At 43.1% G+C, this 17755-nt stretch overlaps 1 protein-coding gene across 1 annotated transcript in view; it reads left to right on the forward strand.

The window, feature by feature from the left end:
• The first annotated feature begins 5722 nt into the window (after nt 1-5722).
• The window catches only part of LOC129820055 (ubiquitin-conjugating enzyme E2 E2-like), a 52206-nt gene continuing 40173 nt past the window's right edge, over nt 5723-17755 (forward strand). Inside the window, exons 1-3 of the mRNA XM_055876874.1 lie at nt 5723-5925; nt 7386-7589; nt 11199-11249. Coding sequence (XP_055732849.1) covers nt 7393-7589; nt 11199-11249 — 248 coding nt within the window. The 5' untranslated portion in view covers nt 5723-5925; nt 7386-7392. The remainder of the gene's footprint in view (nt 5926-7385; nt 7590-11198; nt 11250-17755) is intronic.

Consider the following 17755-nt stretch of genomic DNA (forward strand, 5'->3'; position numbering starts at 1 on the left):
GCAGTCAGGGTATATGCAACAGTTTGGGCCGCCTGGTTCATTGCGAACTAATTTGCTAGAATTTTACGTAATTATGACATAACATTGAAGGTTGTGCAATATAACAGGAATATTTAGACTTATGGACGCCACCCGTTAGATAAAATACGTAACGGTTCCGTATTTCACTGAAAGAATTAAACCTTTTGTTTTCAAAATGATAGTTTCCGGATTTGACCATATTAATGACCTAAGGCTCGTATTTCTGTGTGTTTATTATATTATAATTAAGTCTATGATTTGATAGAGCAGTCTGACTGAGCGGTGGTAGGCAGCAGCAGGCTCGTAAGCATTCATTCAAACAGCACTTTACTGCGTTTGCCAGCAGCTCTTCGCATGCGCTGTTTATGACTTCAAGCCTATCAACTCCCGAGATTAGGCTGGCAATACTAAAGTACCTATTAGAACATCCAATAGTCAAAGGTATATGAAATACACATGGTATAGAGAAATAGTTCTATAATAACCTCAACCTAAAACTTCTTACCTGGGAATATTGAAGACTCATGTTAAAAGGAACCACCAGCTTTCATATGTTCTCATGTTCTGAGCAAGGAACTTAAACGTTAGCTTTTTTACATGGCACATATTGCACTTTTACTTTCTTCTCCAACACTTTGTTTTGCATTATGTTTAACCAAATTGAACATGTTTCATTATTTATTTTAAACTAAATTGATTTCATTGATGTATTATATTAAGTTAAAATAAAAGTGTTCATTGTTCATTCAGTATTGTTGTAATTGTCATTATTACAAATATATATATATATATATATACTGGGCCGTACGCACTACCCTCTGTAGTGCTTTGCGGTCGGAGGCCAAGCAGTTGCCGTACCAGGCAGTGATGCAACCCGTCAGGATGCTTTGAGGATCTGAGGACCCATGCCAAATATTTTCAGTCTCCTGCGGGGGAATAGGTTTTGTCGTGCACTCATCACGACTGCCTTTGTGTGCTTGGATCATGTTGGGCCAAACAAATAAACCCTTTGCGCATGTGCATAACTATAGATAAATCCGACAGCAGAGTTTGAGTGATGAAAGGTTGACAGAGGATCTCGCAATCTCTGAGCAAGAAACACTTGGATGAACGTAAAACACTATTTTTAATTGTGTTGTTGTTATGTGCCAGATGTTAAGACTACAAACGGTTATAAATGGCCCATTTGCGAGATTGACTTGTCATTTCAATAGACATAGGCTACAGTCTAAAATCTGGGTTTATGATTCTAATAAAATGTTTCCATAGTTTGCTTAGATAAAGGCAGGTAGCCTATAGCCCCTGATAGACCTACATCTCATTTCAGATAGTCTACAGTAGCCTAGATTAGATGTAAACTGAACGATTTAGCAGCTTGCTTAGCTCAAATGAACAGACTAATTTATTCAACATGAAAAGCGAGGCGATTTCGCAATACGAAGTGCTTGTTTCGCCAATAGCTTACTGGAATAGGCTACTGAAGATGGGGTCATAATTTAAATCACTGAATGAAATATTAATAATATATTTATGAAATGAATATGCTTGTCAACAGCCAGTGTTTCTTTTTTTGAATTCGTTTTATCTGTAGCCTAATCTGACTACTGTTACCGTCAATCTAACGCGTTCATAATAACACAAGGCTACACCAAGTAATAGGCTATTTATTACATTGGTTTGCCAGCTCCAGGTAGGCTACACAAGTGACACAAATTGACTTGCAATGACTCCATTAATATCGTAATTTCAACATATTTATTGTATCAAGTGGGAGCCTACAATGACATATACATTAATAGGCTACTTGAGGGCTAACAGAGGCAAATGTATAATTATTCACTTTTAGCCTAATGTCAGTTTCATTGAGGACTTTTCCCCATAAAAAGAACAACGCGAGGGAGTTCCACAACTTCCATTTCCAATGTCCACTCTGGCAGCCCCCGAGACTCAAGAACTGAGCATAAAGCACCGCTTGATACAGTTTCTTTAATTAAGCAGTCAACATTAGAATGCAATTTAAACCATCTCCAAGGGATTCATGTAATGCGCTCTAGTGCGCCCAAAGTCGTTTTCCAGTGCTTTGTCTCTATTATTTCTTGATGTGCATCACTTCTACAGTATTAATATGTTTAATGGAAAAAATATGAGGAAATAGGTGTTTCTATAATCTAAATAGCCTACCTACAACTGGTAAAAAAGTTGTCACACGTGCGCTCGTGCGGCTCTCTCTCCTCTCTCACTTGACTCAGCCAATAACTGTAGTGCTGTGCTTTGCTCTATCAACACACACACACACACACACACACACACACACACACACACACACACACACACACACACACACACACACACACACACACACACACACACACACACACACACACACACACACACACACACACACCTCCTCCTCCTCTCCGACCCTTACCACTACTGAGGAGCTGGTCACAGTGAAATATATATTTTTAAGAGAAATGCCTTGGCGGCCGTGGTGCAACTTAGAAATAGCCAAAAAATCCGCAACCAATACATTTCACCCGCGACATAGTTTTCAAAGTAGCCCAAATTCAGGAAAATCGCGAACATGGCAACACCGTTCCACAGTTTATTCACCGCGTGAGGAGACATTGTTCCCATTATTTAGGTTCCGCAATCATCAGTGAGTTTTTGAGTGTGGAAGAGAGATAATCCAATTTTTCCCCAGTTTTTTGTTGAGTGATATCATCATTCTACACTGAACCAAAATATAAACACCACATGCAACAATTTCAAAGATTTTTACTGAGTTATAGTTCATATAAGAAAATCAGTCAATATAAATAAATAAATAATCTTTGGATTTCACATGACTAGGTAGGGGCGCAGCCATGGGTGGGCCCAGCCAACCATAATTAGTTTTCCCCACAAAAGGGCTTTATTACAGACATAAATACTCCTCAGCACACCCTTCTCCAACCCCTCAGATGATCACACAGGTGAAGAAGCCGGATGTGGAGGTCCTGGGCTGACTTCGTTACACGTGGTCTGTGGTTGTGAGGCCGGTTGGACGTACTGCCAAATTCTCTAAAATGCCATTGGAGGCAATTTATGGTAGAGAAATTAACATTCAATTCTCTGGCAACAGCTCTGGTGGACATTCCTGCAGTCAGCATGCCAACTGCGCGCTCACTCAAAACGTGAGACATCTGTGGCATTGTGTTGTGTGATCAAACTGCACATTTTAGAGTGGCCTTTTATTGTCCCCAGGAGAAGATGCAATGATCATACTGTTTAATGCTTCTTGATTTTCCACACCTGTCAGGCGGTTGGATTATCTTGGCAAGGGAGAAATGCTCACGATTATGGATGTAAACATATTTTTGCAAAAAAATGGAGAGAAATAAGCTTTATGTGCATATGAAACATTTCTGGGATCTTTTATTTCAGCTCATGAAACATGGGATCAACACTTTACATATTGCATTTATATTTTTGTTCAGAATACATTGGTCACCTAGTGTCACGCCCTGACCATAGTTTGCTTTGTATGTTTTATGTTTTGTTTGGTCAGGGTGTGATCTGAGTGGGCATTCTATGTTGTATGTCTGGTTTGTCTATTTCTATGTGTTTTGCCTGCTATGGTTCTCAATCGGTGACAGGTGTTTTGCGTTGTCTCTGATTGGGAACCATATTTAGGTAGCCTGTTTTGTATTGTGGGTTGTGGGTGATTGTCTATGTGTAGTGTTAGCACTATTTGTTATTTAGCATCACGGTCGTCGTTTATTGTTTTTGTATTAGTTTCGTTTAGTGTTCTCTGTCTATTAAAACTCAAGATGAACACTAACTACGCTGCGCTTTGGTCCTCTCCTTCTACCACCACAGACGATCGTGACACCTAGCCAAGTTTGAAACCACCAAGACTCTTCCTTGAGCTGGCCGCCCGGCCAAACTGAGCAATCGGGGGAGAAGGGCCTCGGTCAAAGAGGTGACCAAGAACCTGATGGTGACAGAGCTCCAGAGTTCCTCTGAGGAGATAGGAGAACCTTCCAGAAGGACAACCATCTCTGCAACAATGCACCAGTCAGACTTTTATGGTTGAGTGGCCAGACGGAAGCCACTCCTCAGTAAAAGGCACGTAAGCGCCCGCTTAGAGTTTTCCCAAATGAACTCTCAGACCATGAGAAACAAGATTATCTGGTCAGGTGAAACCAAGATTGAAGCTTGGCACATCTATATTTGGGGAGTTTCTCCCATTATTCTCTGCAGATCCTCTCAAGCTCTGTCAGGTTGGATGGGGAGCGTCGCTGCATAGCTATTTTCTCTCAAGAGATGTTCGATCGGGTTGAAATCAGGTCTCTGGCTGGGCCACTGAAGGACATTCAAAGACTTTTCCCGAATCCAGGGACTAGTCTCCCAGTCCCTGCCACTGAAAATCGTCTCCACAGAATGATGCTGCCACCACCATGCTTCACCGTAGGGATGGTGACAGGTTTCCTCCAGATGTGACGCTTGGCATTCAGGCCAATCTTGGTTTCATCAGACCAGAGAATCTTGTTTCTCATGGTCTGAGAGTCCTTTAGGCCCCTTTTGGCAAACTCCAAGCTGGCTGTCATGTGCCTTTTACAGAGGAGTGGCTTCCGTCTGGCCACTCTACCATAAAGGCCTGATTTTGTGGAATGCTGCAGAGATGGTTGTCCTTCTGGAAGGTTCTCCCATCTCCACAGAGGAACTCTGGAGCTCTGTCAGAGTGACCATCTTGTTTTTGGTCACCTCCCTGACCAGGGCCCTTCTCCCCCGATTGCTCAGTTTGGCCCGGGTGGCCAGCTCTAGGAAGAGTCTTGGTGGCTCCAAACTTCTTCCATTTAAGAATGATGGCGGTCACTGTGTTCTTGGACTTTCAATGTTACAGAAATGTTTTGGTACCCTTCCCCAGATCTGTGCCTCGACACAATCCTGTCTCGGAGCTCTACGGACAATTCATTCGACCTCATGGTTTGGTTTTTGCTCTGATATGCATTGTCAACTGTGGGACCTAATATAGGTGGTTGCCTTTCCAAATCATGTCCAATCAATTGAATTTACCACAGGTGGACTCCAATCAATTTGTAGAAACTGATCAATGGAAACAGAATGCACCTGAGCTCAATTTCAAGTCTCATAGAAAAGGGTCTGAATACTTATGTAAATAAGGTATTTCTGTTTTTGATTTTTTCAGACATTTGCAAAATGTATCTAAAAACATGTTTTCGCTTTGTCATTATGAGCTATTGTGTGTAGATTGATGACGAAAATGTTTTATTTTATTAATTTTAAAATAAGGCTGTAAAGGAACAAAATGTGGAAAATGGGAAGGGGTCTGAATACTTTCCGAATGCACTGTACATCTATCGACAATATTTCTATGAATTAATTTGAAAGAAAAACAATTCTGTATTGAAACCACATCCACTATCTTCCCTGATGGCCCGGGAGAAGAACGACCTCCTCATGACATCCTCATGTTCCCTAGCTCGTCTGATAGAGTTTTCTGTGAACTTTTCTTGAACTTTGCAAATAAAGGAAAAATACCCTAACATATCAAAAGGACATTAGCCTATTCATTATATATTGTTAGGTTGGTAAACCGTTAACCCTCTACTGCCAATGCTTGTTACCAGATTTGAAAAGCCCAATACACACACTTGGTTGCGCGCACTCGTGTACTGACTGTGTAAAAAAGAGAGCGCGCGCTCAGAGGCGGTCCGGTTGTCTCATTCTCTCGCAGCCAGTCTGAGCGGATAACGAAAGCAAACGGAGAAACAGATCGAATAGAACGGCCGAGCAACACACGGGATATAGCCTACTTCAACACACGGGATATAGCCTACTTCAGGGGTTGATAGAAGATTGTTTGCATCGACCGTCCGTGTGTCAACTATTTGGAAGGTAATCTCTTTCTGAAACATTGTAACAACTGCACATTGAAAGTAACGTTTAAAGAGTCGATGGCCCGGGAGAAGAACGACATCCTCATGGGGAGGGAGGGGGAGGTTGTGGGGTGTTCGGTGTCTTTTGTGCGGAGACGGCTCTTTTTGATGTGGGAAAGCTTCACAGCTAATATTTCACTCAAGCTGCTTCGAACGTTTTGTGTTGTGTTTATCTTGAGGCTATGAGGGCACATGAGGGCTCTCCGATTACGGTTATGGTGTTATGTTTTTAGGCCTTCTCAATTATGTGGAGTGCACGCGATATGACGGCTGCTCCCCCAGCAGTAGACCTAGTGGATCAGTTATTCTGACAGCCCTACGTGACAACAGGGATTATTTACACACAAAAGAAATGTGTTCATCCGTATTTGCTGGTGTATGAATGACCGTGAGGCCAATGCAACACAGGATTTGTTACTTTTTTTTAGCAGATTTTATCATCACCGGCTCGGTATAAAAGGAGAACACTGAAAGTGTTTAAAGAGCCGATGGCCTGAGAGAAGAACGATATCATCACTGGGGGGGTGTGTGTGGGGGGGGGGGGGGTGTTCCGTTGGTTGTGTTACATTGATGTTAAATTATTGTTACAAAGTGTGCCCATGTCTTTGATAGCTAAATCTCACAGTATTTTCAATTGATCATGAGTCTTTAACTTGTCAAAGAGATATGACTCATAGAACCAATAAACTAGAATGGAAACAATGTTTTCTAGAAGATCATGCTTTGTGTTTTGTATGCTTAGCCTATTAACAACCCTCCTAAATTGCCTCAGTAGAAATCACCAATCTCTGTATCAGGAGATTTAAAATCAAAATCAAATTACTGTCTTTGCAGAATGTTGCGTGTGGTATAACTGCACTTTGCAATGATTTGAAGATCTGTTGTCTGTCATTATGCTCTTTCTGGAATGTGATGCTCATTTCAGCAACCATCTGCTCCTTTACAGTAGCCCCCCCCCCCCCCCCCCCCCCCCAAACACATACTGCACACAACCCTCATTTACCCAAACAACTACTTCTCATTCTGTGAATGTTCAAAATGCACTGCTTCACCTTGAGGGCTCATATGGTATGTTGGGAAATTACATTTCCTCAATGCGACCTTGTAGAAGGAGCTTTGATTATAGAGGCTGTAGTGTGAGCTGGTCCGTGAGGACATGGAACCAGCCTGCCTTACTGTAATGACCTTTAAAAGACCTGAGAGCTGGAAGAAGAACAGTATTTCATTCTGTTGACTCTAGCTGGCTGGCTGGCTCTGGTGGTTTGGTTTTTAATACCGTACTTATATCAGAATAGCTAATGACTGAAGGACAACCACAGAACCAATAGTATTCTCACCTTCGACTGCTGTACCTTTAGGCAGGTGTATAGGAAAAGTCAAGGGTTTGGGGTTATCTGTGTGTCTGTGTGTGTCCCCCAGAGCCAGGATGTCCAGTGAGGTGCAGCCCAGCTCAAGGCAGGACGACAGTCCCAACACCAGTGGGGGCAGCTGGGACGTGGAGCAGAGAGAGGTGGCCCCTCCGGTTCAGGAGCAGGCTCAGGAGAGGGATCAGACAACGCCCAAGAAGAAAGAGGCCAAGATATCCAGCAAGACTGCTGCCAAGCTCTCCACCAGCGCCAAGAGGTAGATCTGCAATTCTCTCTATTCTATTCTGTTCAGGTAGATTGTGTAATGAAGTGTCCTTGACGGTCTTGGTCATATACAATATGCATGTAGTGCATTTATGGTTTTTGTGGAATTTCTTTGGAATACAGCTCAAGCTCAACAATGGACTATCCAATATACTGAATGTACAACACATTAAGAACACCTGCTCTTTCCATGACAGACTGACCAGGTGAAAGCTATGATCCCTTATTGATGTCACTTGTTAAATCCACGTCTATCAGTGTAGATGAAGGGGAGGAGACAGGTTAAAGAAGGATTTGAGACATGGATTGTGTATGTGTGCCATTCAGAGGGTGAATGGGCAAGACAAACTATTTAAGTGCCTTTTGAATGGAGTATGGTATTAGGTGCCAGGCGCACCGGTTTGTGTCAAGAACTGCAACACTGCTGGGTTTTTCACGCTCAACAGTTTACCATGTGTATCAAGAATGGTCCACCACCCAAAGGACATCCAGCTAACTTGACACAACTGTGGGAAGCATTGGAGTCAACACGGGCCAGCATCCATGTAGAATATTTTCAACACCTTGTAGAGTCCATGCCCTGAAGAATTGAGGCTGTGCTGAGGGAAAAACTGACTCTAGGAAGTTGTTCCATTCCGAGCCACGAATGTCATATGCAGTATAATACGGAGATTATATTGACTCAGATGCACCTTGAAGCAGTGGGTTTATTATAACCATCAATGGGTTATGAAATGCAATGGTCTGAGGGACATTAGAGAAAAACAAACAAAGTGATTGTGTCAGAGAGAGAGCCCATGGATGAGTGACCGTGAGAGAGGGAGGCCTGCATGTTCTGTAATTGGTCCATTTCCCCCTGGATTCCCTCGTTCATTCCCTCGTTTATTCTTCCCTCCATCTGCTCTTAACAACCTGCCGCCTTACCACGTAAAATGTGCCACCTCATGAGAAAATACTGTAGATAAAATTAGAGCGTCTTGTGCATTCAAGCCTGGGAACGACTTACTCCCTAACCAGTGATTGTATTACAGTTATACAGCCCCTTGCAGAAAGAAGTATTTTCCCACTGCCTGTAAGGAATAGTAGGACACAATGATTTACCCACAGTCTCCTCTCATCATGAACCAGAGAGTTTATAATCAATACAAGCGCACACAGAGGAGAGGAAGGGATCTGCTGTCGTTTGTTATACTCTTCCTTCCCTCGCTCGCTCCGTGAGGTGTGGTGTGGTGCCTTCCTGTCAGCACTCCTCTGTGTGTGTGTGTGCGCGCGTGAATGTGTGCACTCCTCTGTGGCGTGGCATTTGGAGAGGACCGAGGGAATGAGCCGACAGGGATGACAGGTGAAATGAACAAAAGGACCACCTGAGGTTCTCTCCCGCTCTGAGCGGTGGTGCTGGTGAGCGGTGGGGTGTCATTTCTACTGATGTTGTGACACTTCCCTGTCTCCTGATGTTGGAAGGCTGCTTGTCGTTGTCCTCCGCCATGGCTACAGCTGACTGTTTGTATTGCTCATCTAACAGATAGTGTCAACAGTTGTTGTGAACATTGTGAATAGATGATTTAGGGCCAGGGGCTGTATGTATGAAGTGTCTCAGACTAGGATTTAGATCAACACTCCTACTCTGAGACACTTAATACATTCGGAACCAGGATTATATCTCAATCTGTAGGGTTATGATTATTCATTTGGTTCCGTTCCACTGTTCTGACCAGCAAAATTAAGTTCTGAACCGGTTCAAACCCCAAAAAAGTAACGGTTTATATCGTTCCTTTCTGTTCCTTTTTAAACCTCTGAAATCTATTTTCTTTAACATTTAGCTCAACATTAAATTACTTCACCAATCAGTGCAGATAGAGCTGCTTGCTATGGAGCGGGCAAGCTATAACTAGTTACATGCATTGGACAGACAAGTGTAGGGCCCGAGATGCAACTTAAATGTTGTGGGTGGTGAGAGAGCGAGAGAGGGTGGAGGAGGAGGCTTGAAGTGCTGGGCATCTTGTTATGACATGCATCATCTTTATTAGGCCCACAGAATTATACCGAGGAGGAGCGGCTTCTATGAAGGAACTTTGAAATGTCTTTGAACCTCAGAGGTGGCTTAACGTTGCACCAGAACGAGCTAGCTAACAAGCTTGTGTGTGTGAAGTGTTACCAGAATTTAAATAAAAACGTACCTTTTTATAGTTAGTAAATCCAATGTGAAACGTTATAACTATAGTATCCTTAACTAACATTGAACAAGTTAATTCATTCTTCTCTAATGAAAAAAATCTCTCCCTAATTATTGAATTTCTACATCAGTAAACTACAGTAGCCTATGCTTTGGAGGTGGAGGGCCATGTAACCTACACACGCTTTGTTGTTTTTTTTTGGGGGGGGGGGGCAGGAAATAAGACCCCTGAAAGTAAAATAACATTATTAACCTTTTCCCATGCCTTTTAAAATAACCGTTCTGTTTCGGGAACAGTATAGATCACTTTCGTTCCTGGTTCTGGTTCTGTCCCTATAAAAATGTTGTTAGTTTTTAGGTTATGTTCCCTGAACCAGTTCCAACCACTTGGAGAGTAGCTCGTTGTCAATATTGGCTCCGTGTGAGTGGAATATTGCAGCCTTAATGGAAGGTGAAGTAACTGATTGTAAAAAAAAAAAAACTGCACCTGCCTGTTGGGATTCTCAGAGCAAATCATTGGCATAGTTATGTAATGAGCAGTGCTGTGTACGGCAGTGAAACATGACCCCTGTCCTGATCCCGTCGACTCACTATACTAAACCACTGTTTATTTATGTATTCTTCCATAAATACTTCCAACAGGGAGGGAGAGACTAAATCAAAACGTTTAGTTCACCCCGAGTCATTAAAATCCTTATCTCAATCGGTCTCATGTATTTGTCCAGAAAGCAGATATGACTCTTTTACACAGCAAGGCCTGTCTGACCTCAATGTCAATTTACACAGGCCCATGAAACTAGGTGAGGAATTCAACAGTGCGTCCCTATGTTGATATAGCCTGACGAGACGTATTCCTGTATTCAATCACAATTCTAGGAGCTCATTAGGACATCAATGACTTATTCAGTGTGTACACTTACAGATTGATTTTACTGGCAGACTTTATATAACACACTAGCTAGTCTGGTGTGTGTGTGTGTCTGCGTGTGTATAGCATTACACAGCCTCAATTCGTTGGTGCATGGACTCTACAGGGTGTCACAAGCACTCCACAGGGATACTGGCCCATGTTGACTCCAATGCTTCCTACGGTTTGTGTCAAGAACTGCCACAAACCGGCACCCTACTACCATACTCCATTCAAAAGGCACTTAAATCTTTTGTCTTTCCCATTCACCCTCTGAATGGCACACATACAGCATCCATCCATGTCTCTATTGTCTCAAGGCTTAAAACTCCTTCTTTAACCTGTCTCCTCCCCTCCCTCTACATTGAAGTGGATTTAACAGGGGATATCAATATGGGATCATAGCTTTCACCTGGATTCACCTGATCAGTCTGTCATGAAAGAGCAGTTGTTCTTAATGTTTTGTACACTCAGTATATGATCTGTGTTCCACCACATGTATGTTCTATCTCTTTCCCCAGGATTCAGAAGGAGCTCGCTGAGATAACCTTGGACCCGCCACCTAACTGCAGGTAGGAGCTTGTTGATGGTCTGTTTTATGACGCGCTGTGCGTGTGTGTGAGCCTGTTCCGCCTGTTTTATGGCGGTCTGTGCATGTGTGTGAGCATGTTCCGCCTGTTTTATGTGTCTGAGACACCTAAAGCACTCTGTCAGTCTGTGCTGTGCATGGCATAGAAGGAAAGGGGATTGTGAAGGGCCTGTGCCGTGTTGGCTGAGTCACTCGGATGAATGGTATACAGATAGAAACCTTATTGTAGTACTGCCTGCATTTACAATGTGGTTTTTCTGTCTGTTAGAATGCTTTTCCTTCAATCTGCAGTTCAACTCATCCCAAACCATCTCAATTGGGTTGAGGTGAGGTGATTGTGGAGGCAAGGTCATCTGACGCAGCACTTCATCACTCTCTTTCTTGGTAAAATAGACCGTACACAGCCTGGAGGTGTGTTGGGTCATTATCCTGTTGAAAAACAAATGATAGTCCTACTAAGCGCAAACCAGATGGGACGGCGTATTGCTGCAGAATGCTGTGGTAGCCATGCTGGTTAAGTGTGCCTTGAATTCTAAATAAATCAGACAGTGTCACCAGCAAAGCACCCCCACACCTCCTCCTCCATTTTTCACGGTGGGAACCACACATGCTGAGATCATCCGTTCACCTACGCTGCGTCTCACAAAGACATAGCGGTTGGAACCAAAAATCTCAAATTTGGACTCTTCAGACCAAAGGACAGATTTCCACCGGTAAATGTCCATTGCTCGTGTTTCTTGTCCCAAGCAAGTCTCTTCTTCTTATTGGTGTCCTTTAGTAGTGGTTTCTTTGCAGCAATTCGATCATGAAGGCCTGATTCACGAGGTCACCTCTGAACAGTTGATGTTGAGATGTGTCTGTTACTTGAACTCTGTGAAGCATTTATTTGGGCTGCAATTTCTGAGGCTGATAACTCTAATGAACTTATCCTCTGCAGCAGAGGTAACTCTGGGTCTTCCTTTCCTGTGGCAGTCCTCATGAGAGCCAGTTTCATCATAGCGCTTGATGGTTTTTGCAACTGCACTTGAAGAAACTTTAAAAGCTCTTGAAATTTTCCGCATTGACCTTAATGTCTTAAAGTAATGATGGACTGTCGTTACTCTTTGCTTATTTGAGCTGTGCTTGCCATAATATGGACTTGGTCTTTTACCAAATAGGGCTATCTCTGTATACTCCCCCTACTTTGTCACAACACAATTGATTGGCACAAACGCATTAAGAAGGAAAGAAATTCCACTATTTAACTGTTAACAAGACACACCTGTTGATTGAAATGCATTCCAGGTGACTACCTGATGAAGCTGGTTGAGAGAATGCCAAGAGTGTGCAAAGCTGTCAAGGCAAAGGGTGGCTACTTTGAAGAATCTAAAATCCAAAATATATTTTGATTTGTTTAACACTTTTTTTGGTTACTACATGATTCCATGTGTTATTTCATACTTTTGATGTCTTCACTATTATTCTACAATGTAGAAAATAGTCAAAATAAAGAAAAACCCTTGAATGAGTAGGTGTGTCCAAACTTTTGACTGGTGCTGTGTATAGTGTACCTACCAGAGCTGTCTGAGTTGTGAGTCACAGCAAGAGTAGAAAGAGAAGTGATTGGCCAGTGTGTTCACTACTAGGATCAATCTAGTAATGTTGCTTGCTCGCTGCTGTATTTGCTCTGACTCCCGCGGCTGGGAAAGGCACTCTTTCACCATTTTCAATGCACACACACACTGGCTAAGCAATTATAGTTTATTTTACACTAAGTCATAGTGGTAGGGGGGCACGATGCTAAAACTCACGCCAGTCAATCAAGGGTTTCTGTGTGTTTTCATTGTGTGGGTCTTTGGCGAGTCAGCGTTTGTTGTCGGAGAGACTGATGCCTAGGAGAAGTAGTGGGTGTGTGTGTGTGTGTGTGTGTGTAAGAGAGGGAGAGAAGTGTTTGTATGAGCTGAGAAAGGTAAAGGTATGGGTGATTGAGAGAAAATAAACTTTATGACTTAAAACACTCCCGTCACGGTTTTAAAACTATTCCCCCCTCGTTAGAGTGTGTTTGTTGTACCTCTCTTAGCGTGAGGTGTAGCCCTCAGCCTCAGCTATGGATAATCTCAATGAAGCATGCTATTATATTCACTGACAAAGGGAGAAGGGGGAAATAGATTTCATGGGGAGACGTTTGTATTGAAAATGACATTTGTATGAAAATAGGTTATTTGAAGGATGTCCATTCTGAAAGCAGTTTCATGACGAATGGATTCACTTCGGCATCAGGCAGCGGCAATTTCGTCACCTCAGAGAGGTGTGTGAGAGAGATAGGAGTGAAGAATTGGCCACAGACTGCTGGAGTATCTTTCAGTACAGTGCACTGTGAGGAAGAGCTCTCACACAATTGAATTGTAGATTTCTGTATTGAATCCCTTTCGGGTGTTTTGTTCATTCTTACAGAAACAGGCCCAAGCTCCCCTCCAAGTCTTCTATAAACCCATGTGGGGTTCTCTAGTGTTTGGTTTGTAAAACTCAACACAACAATATAACATTTCAACATGTACTTTGTGAGATTAAAGCAATGTGTGATTTAATATTTTTCATACTTTTGGCCATGTAGTGTATGTGGACACCTGCTCGTAGAACTTCTCATTCCAAAATCATGGGGATTAATAAGGAGTTGGTCCCCTTTTTGCTGCTATAACAGCCTCCACTCTTCTGGGAATGCTTTCCATTAGATGTTGGAACATTGCTGCGGGGACTTGCTTCCATTCAGCCACAAGAGCATTAGTGAGGCCGGGCACAGTCGGTGTTCCAATTCATCTGAGGTGTTTGATGGGGTTGAGGTCAGGGCTCTGTACAGGCCCAGTCAAGTTCTTTCACATTGATCTTGACAAACCATTTCTGTATGGACCTCGCATTGTGCACGGAAGCATTGTCATGCTGAAACAGGAAAAGGCCTTCCCCAAACTGTTGCCACAAAGTTGGAAGCACAGAATTGTCTAGAATGTCATTGTAAGCTGTAGCATTAAGATTTCCCTTCACTGGAGCTAAGGGGTCCGACCCAAGAAAAACAGCCCCAGACCATTATTCCTCCTCCACCAAACTTTACAGTTGGAACTATGCATTGGGGCAGGTAGCGTTCTCCTGGCATCCGCCAAACCCAGATTCGTCCGTCGGACTGCCAGATGGTGAAGTGTGATTCAACACTCCAGAGAACGCATTTCCACTGCTCCAGAGTCCAATGGCGGCGAACTTTACACCACTCCAGCCGACGCTTGGCATTGCGCATGGTGATCTCAGGCTTGTGTGCGGCTGCTCGGCCATGGAAACCCATTTCGTGAAGCTTCTATCGAACAGTTCTTGTGCTGACGTTGCTTCCAGAGGCAGTTTGAAACTCGGTAGTTAGTGTTGCAACAGAGGATGGATCATTTTTACGCGCTTCAGCACTCGACGGTTCCGTTCTGTGAGCTTGTGTGGCTTACCAGTTCACGGCGGCGCCGTTGTTGCTCACATTTCCACTTCACTTTAACAGCACTTATAGTTGAGCAGGCAGCTCTAGCAGGGAAGAAATTTGACCAACTGGCTTGTTGGAACGGTGGCATCTTATGACGGTGCCATGTTTAAAGTCACTGAGCTCTTCAGTACGGGCCATTCTTTTTCTATGGAGACTGCATAGCTGTGTGCTTGATTTTATACACCTGTCAGCAACTGGTGTGGCTGAAATAGCCGAATCCACTCATTTTAAGAGGTGTCCACATACTTTTTTAGAGTACATGGATGCAATACACCATAAGGATCATTTATGGTAGCCTACACAACACATTAGAAGTAATGGAGGCCCCTCGGAGGAGGACAATGTCCCTAAGTGAATTTCATAAAAATAGAAATGGTGAAACATTAAAGAAGTTATTGTTATCAGATAAAACTACACTAAATATATTCACGTCACCAAACAATTGATTAAAACACACTGTTTTGAAATGAAGGTCCAGAGTAGCCTTAACAGCACTCTGTAGGGTAGAACCATGGTGTAGCTGGAGGACAGCTAGCTTCCGTCCTCCTCTGGGTACATTAACTTCAATACAAAACCTTGGAGGCTCATTGTTCTCACCCTCTTCCATAGACTTACACAGTAATTATGACAGGTTGGAGGACATCCTGCGGAAGTTATCAGAGCTCTTGCAGCATGAACTGACATGTTGTCCACCCAATCAGGGTCAGAGAATGAATATAGTACTGGCATAAGGCATAAGTTACAGCTTGCCAGCGCTGCAGTGCATAAAATGTGGTGAGTAGTTGACTCAAGGAGAGAGAAAGACAATAGTTGAAGAGTTTTGAATAAATTTAATTATTTTAAAGCGGAAGCGAGAGACTATATTTTATTCCCTTTCACTTAGCTAGTGAATACATCTAGCTAGTTAAGCCTATTCAAACACCGGGCTAAAACAGAGAGGGATGCTATGTTAGCTAGCTGGCTATGGCTATCCAACACTGGAACTCTTCCAAGTCAAGGTAAGCTTTTGATTTTATTAATTTATTGCCACCGGGGCCCGGCAAGGTGTAACTACTTGCTGACTGTACACTGTACTGCATGATTGTAGAGGGTTTACTAACGCGTTAGTTCTAGTAGCTATGTTGACTATGCCGTTAGCTAATATGGTGACAATGATGTAGGCTGTGTTTAGCGGGTATGATATTAAGGTTTGGTTTGGAAAGGTTTTTTCGTCTGGCCACAGACAGCTGATATGTTGTGCACTGAAGTCCACAAGCGAAGGGTAAAGGTGAGAGGAGGAGAGTGCATAGATTCGAGAAGGGAATTATACAAACAACATGATCATTTTTGCTCGTTGTATGTGGCTGCTATGATAGTGAACTGTGTTTGCGTGTGATCAGGGTTGTATTCATTCCACCGATTCTGTTGAAATGTTTATTAAACGGAATGAAACGGGGATAAACATACCTGAATTTATCCAATAGAACCTCTTGTTTCCAACTGCTGGACTAATAATTACATTGTAGATCAGCTAGATTTAGGCAAGAGTGTGCAAGGCGGTATTGAATGTGTCACTGTCACCTTGATTACTCAATTTTCTCGACTTGTGCACCTAGTTACATTGTAAACTTTCATTCATAGGTTAGGTTGTAGCAACCTCATCATGGGTATAGGGACAATTAGAGTATCGTGTAGTAGCCTAAACCTATTGATGTTACATTTGAGCTGGATGAATGGGAATGACAGTCATCCAATATTCTGTAATAGAAATAAGGCCATGCTCCTAAAAAAAAAGAATTGTCCTCATCCCAAATGTCACGAACCGCCACTGATTCAAAGATACGAGGCTAATTCCTTTTATAGTGCAACAGCTAGAAGCATCCACCATCTGGCTGTGTGTTCTGCCTGTCCTCACCTATGTTACTACTAATTGACGTGACAACAGTATTAATACTCACTGTAAAGGAGGACAGGAAGTGTGAGAGGCATCATGTGAGGAGTGGACACTGATGCTCGTTAGCTTCTCTTTATTTTTTTCTCCATCCTTCTCCTTCTGCAGCGAACCACTTCTGTTCCTCCTCATTTCAATAATACACAACTTTATCTCTCTTCCTCGCTCTCTCTTCCTCCCCCTCTCGGTCTGTTTGTCATCCCTATTTTAAAGAGAGGAGAGGGAGTCGTGATATTTCCCCCTTGAGAAAACAAAACATTCTAACTTTCAACGAAACTTGTCTCATTTTAAAGAACGTATTTGGCAATTAGCCTTGTTCAATACAGGACTACGATTGAATCGTACTACACCGGCACCGATGCTCGCCGGATGTGTCAGGGCTTGGAAACTATTAGACTACAAAGGGAAGCACAGCCGCGAGCTGCCCAGTGACACGAGCCTACCAGACAAGCTAAATTACTTCTATGCTCACTTCGAGGCAAGTAACAGTGAAGCATGCATGAGGGCATCAGCTGTTCTGGATGACTGTGTGATCACGCTCTCCGTAGCCAACGTGAGTAAGACCTTTTAAACAGGTCAACATTCACAAGGCTGCAGGGCCAGACGGATTACCAGGAAGTGTACTCCAAGTATGCACTGACCAACTTGCAAGTGTCTTCACTGACATTTTCAACCTGTCCCTGACGGAGTCTGTAAACACCAGCATGTTTCAAGCAGACCACCATAGTCTCTGTGCGCAAGAACACTAAGGTAACCTTCCTAAATGACTTCCGACCTGTAGCACTCATGTCTGTAGCCATGAAGTGCTTTGAAAGGCTGGTCATGGCTCACATCAACACCATTATCCCAGAAACCCGAGAACCACTCCAATTTGCGTATTGCCCCAACAGATCTACAGATGATGCAATCTCTATTGCACTCCAAACTGCCACCAGGACAAAAGCAACACCTACGTGAGAATGCTATTCATTGACTACAGCTCAGCGTTCAACACCATAGTGCCCTCAAAGCTCATCACTAAGTTAAGGACCCTGGGACTAAACACCTCCCTCTGCAACTGGATCCTGGA

This window comes from Salvelinus fontinalis, chromosome 22, assembly GCF_029448725.1.
Source record: "Salvelinus fontinalis isolate EN_2023a chromosome 22, ASM2944872v1, whole genome shotgun sequence".
NCBI lineage: Eukaryota > Metazoa > Chordata > Actinopteri > Salmoniformes > Salmonidae > Salvelinus > Salvelinus fontinalis.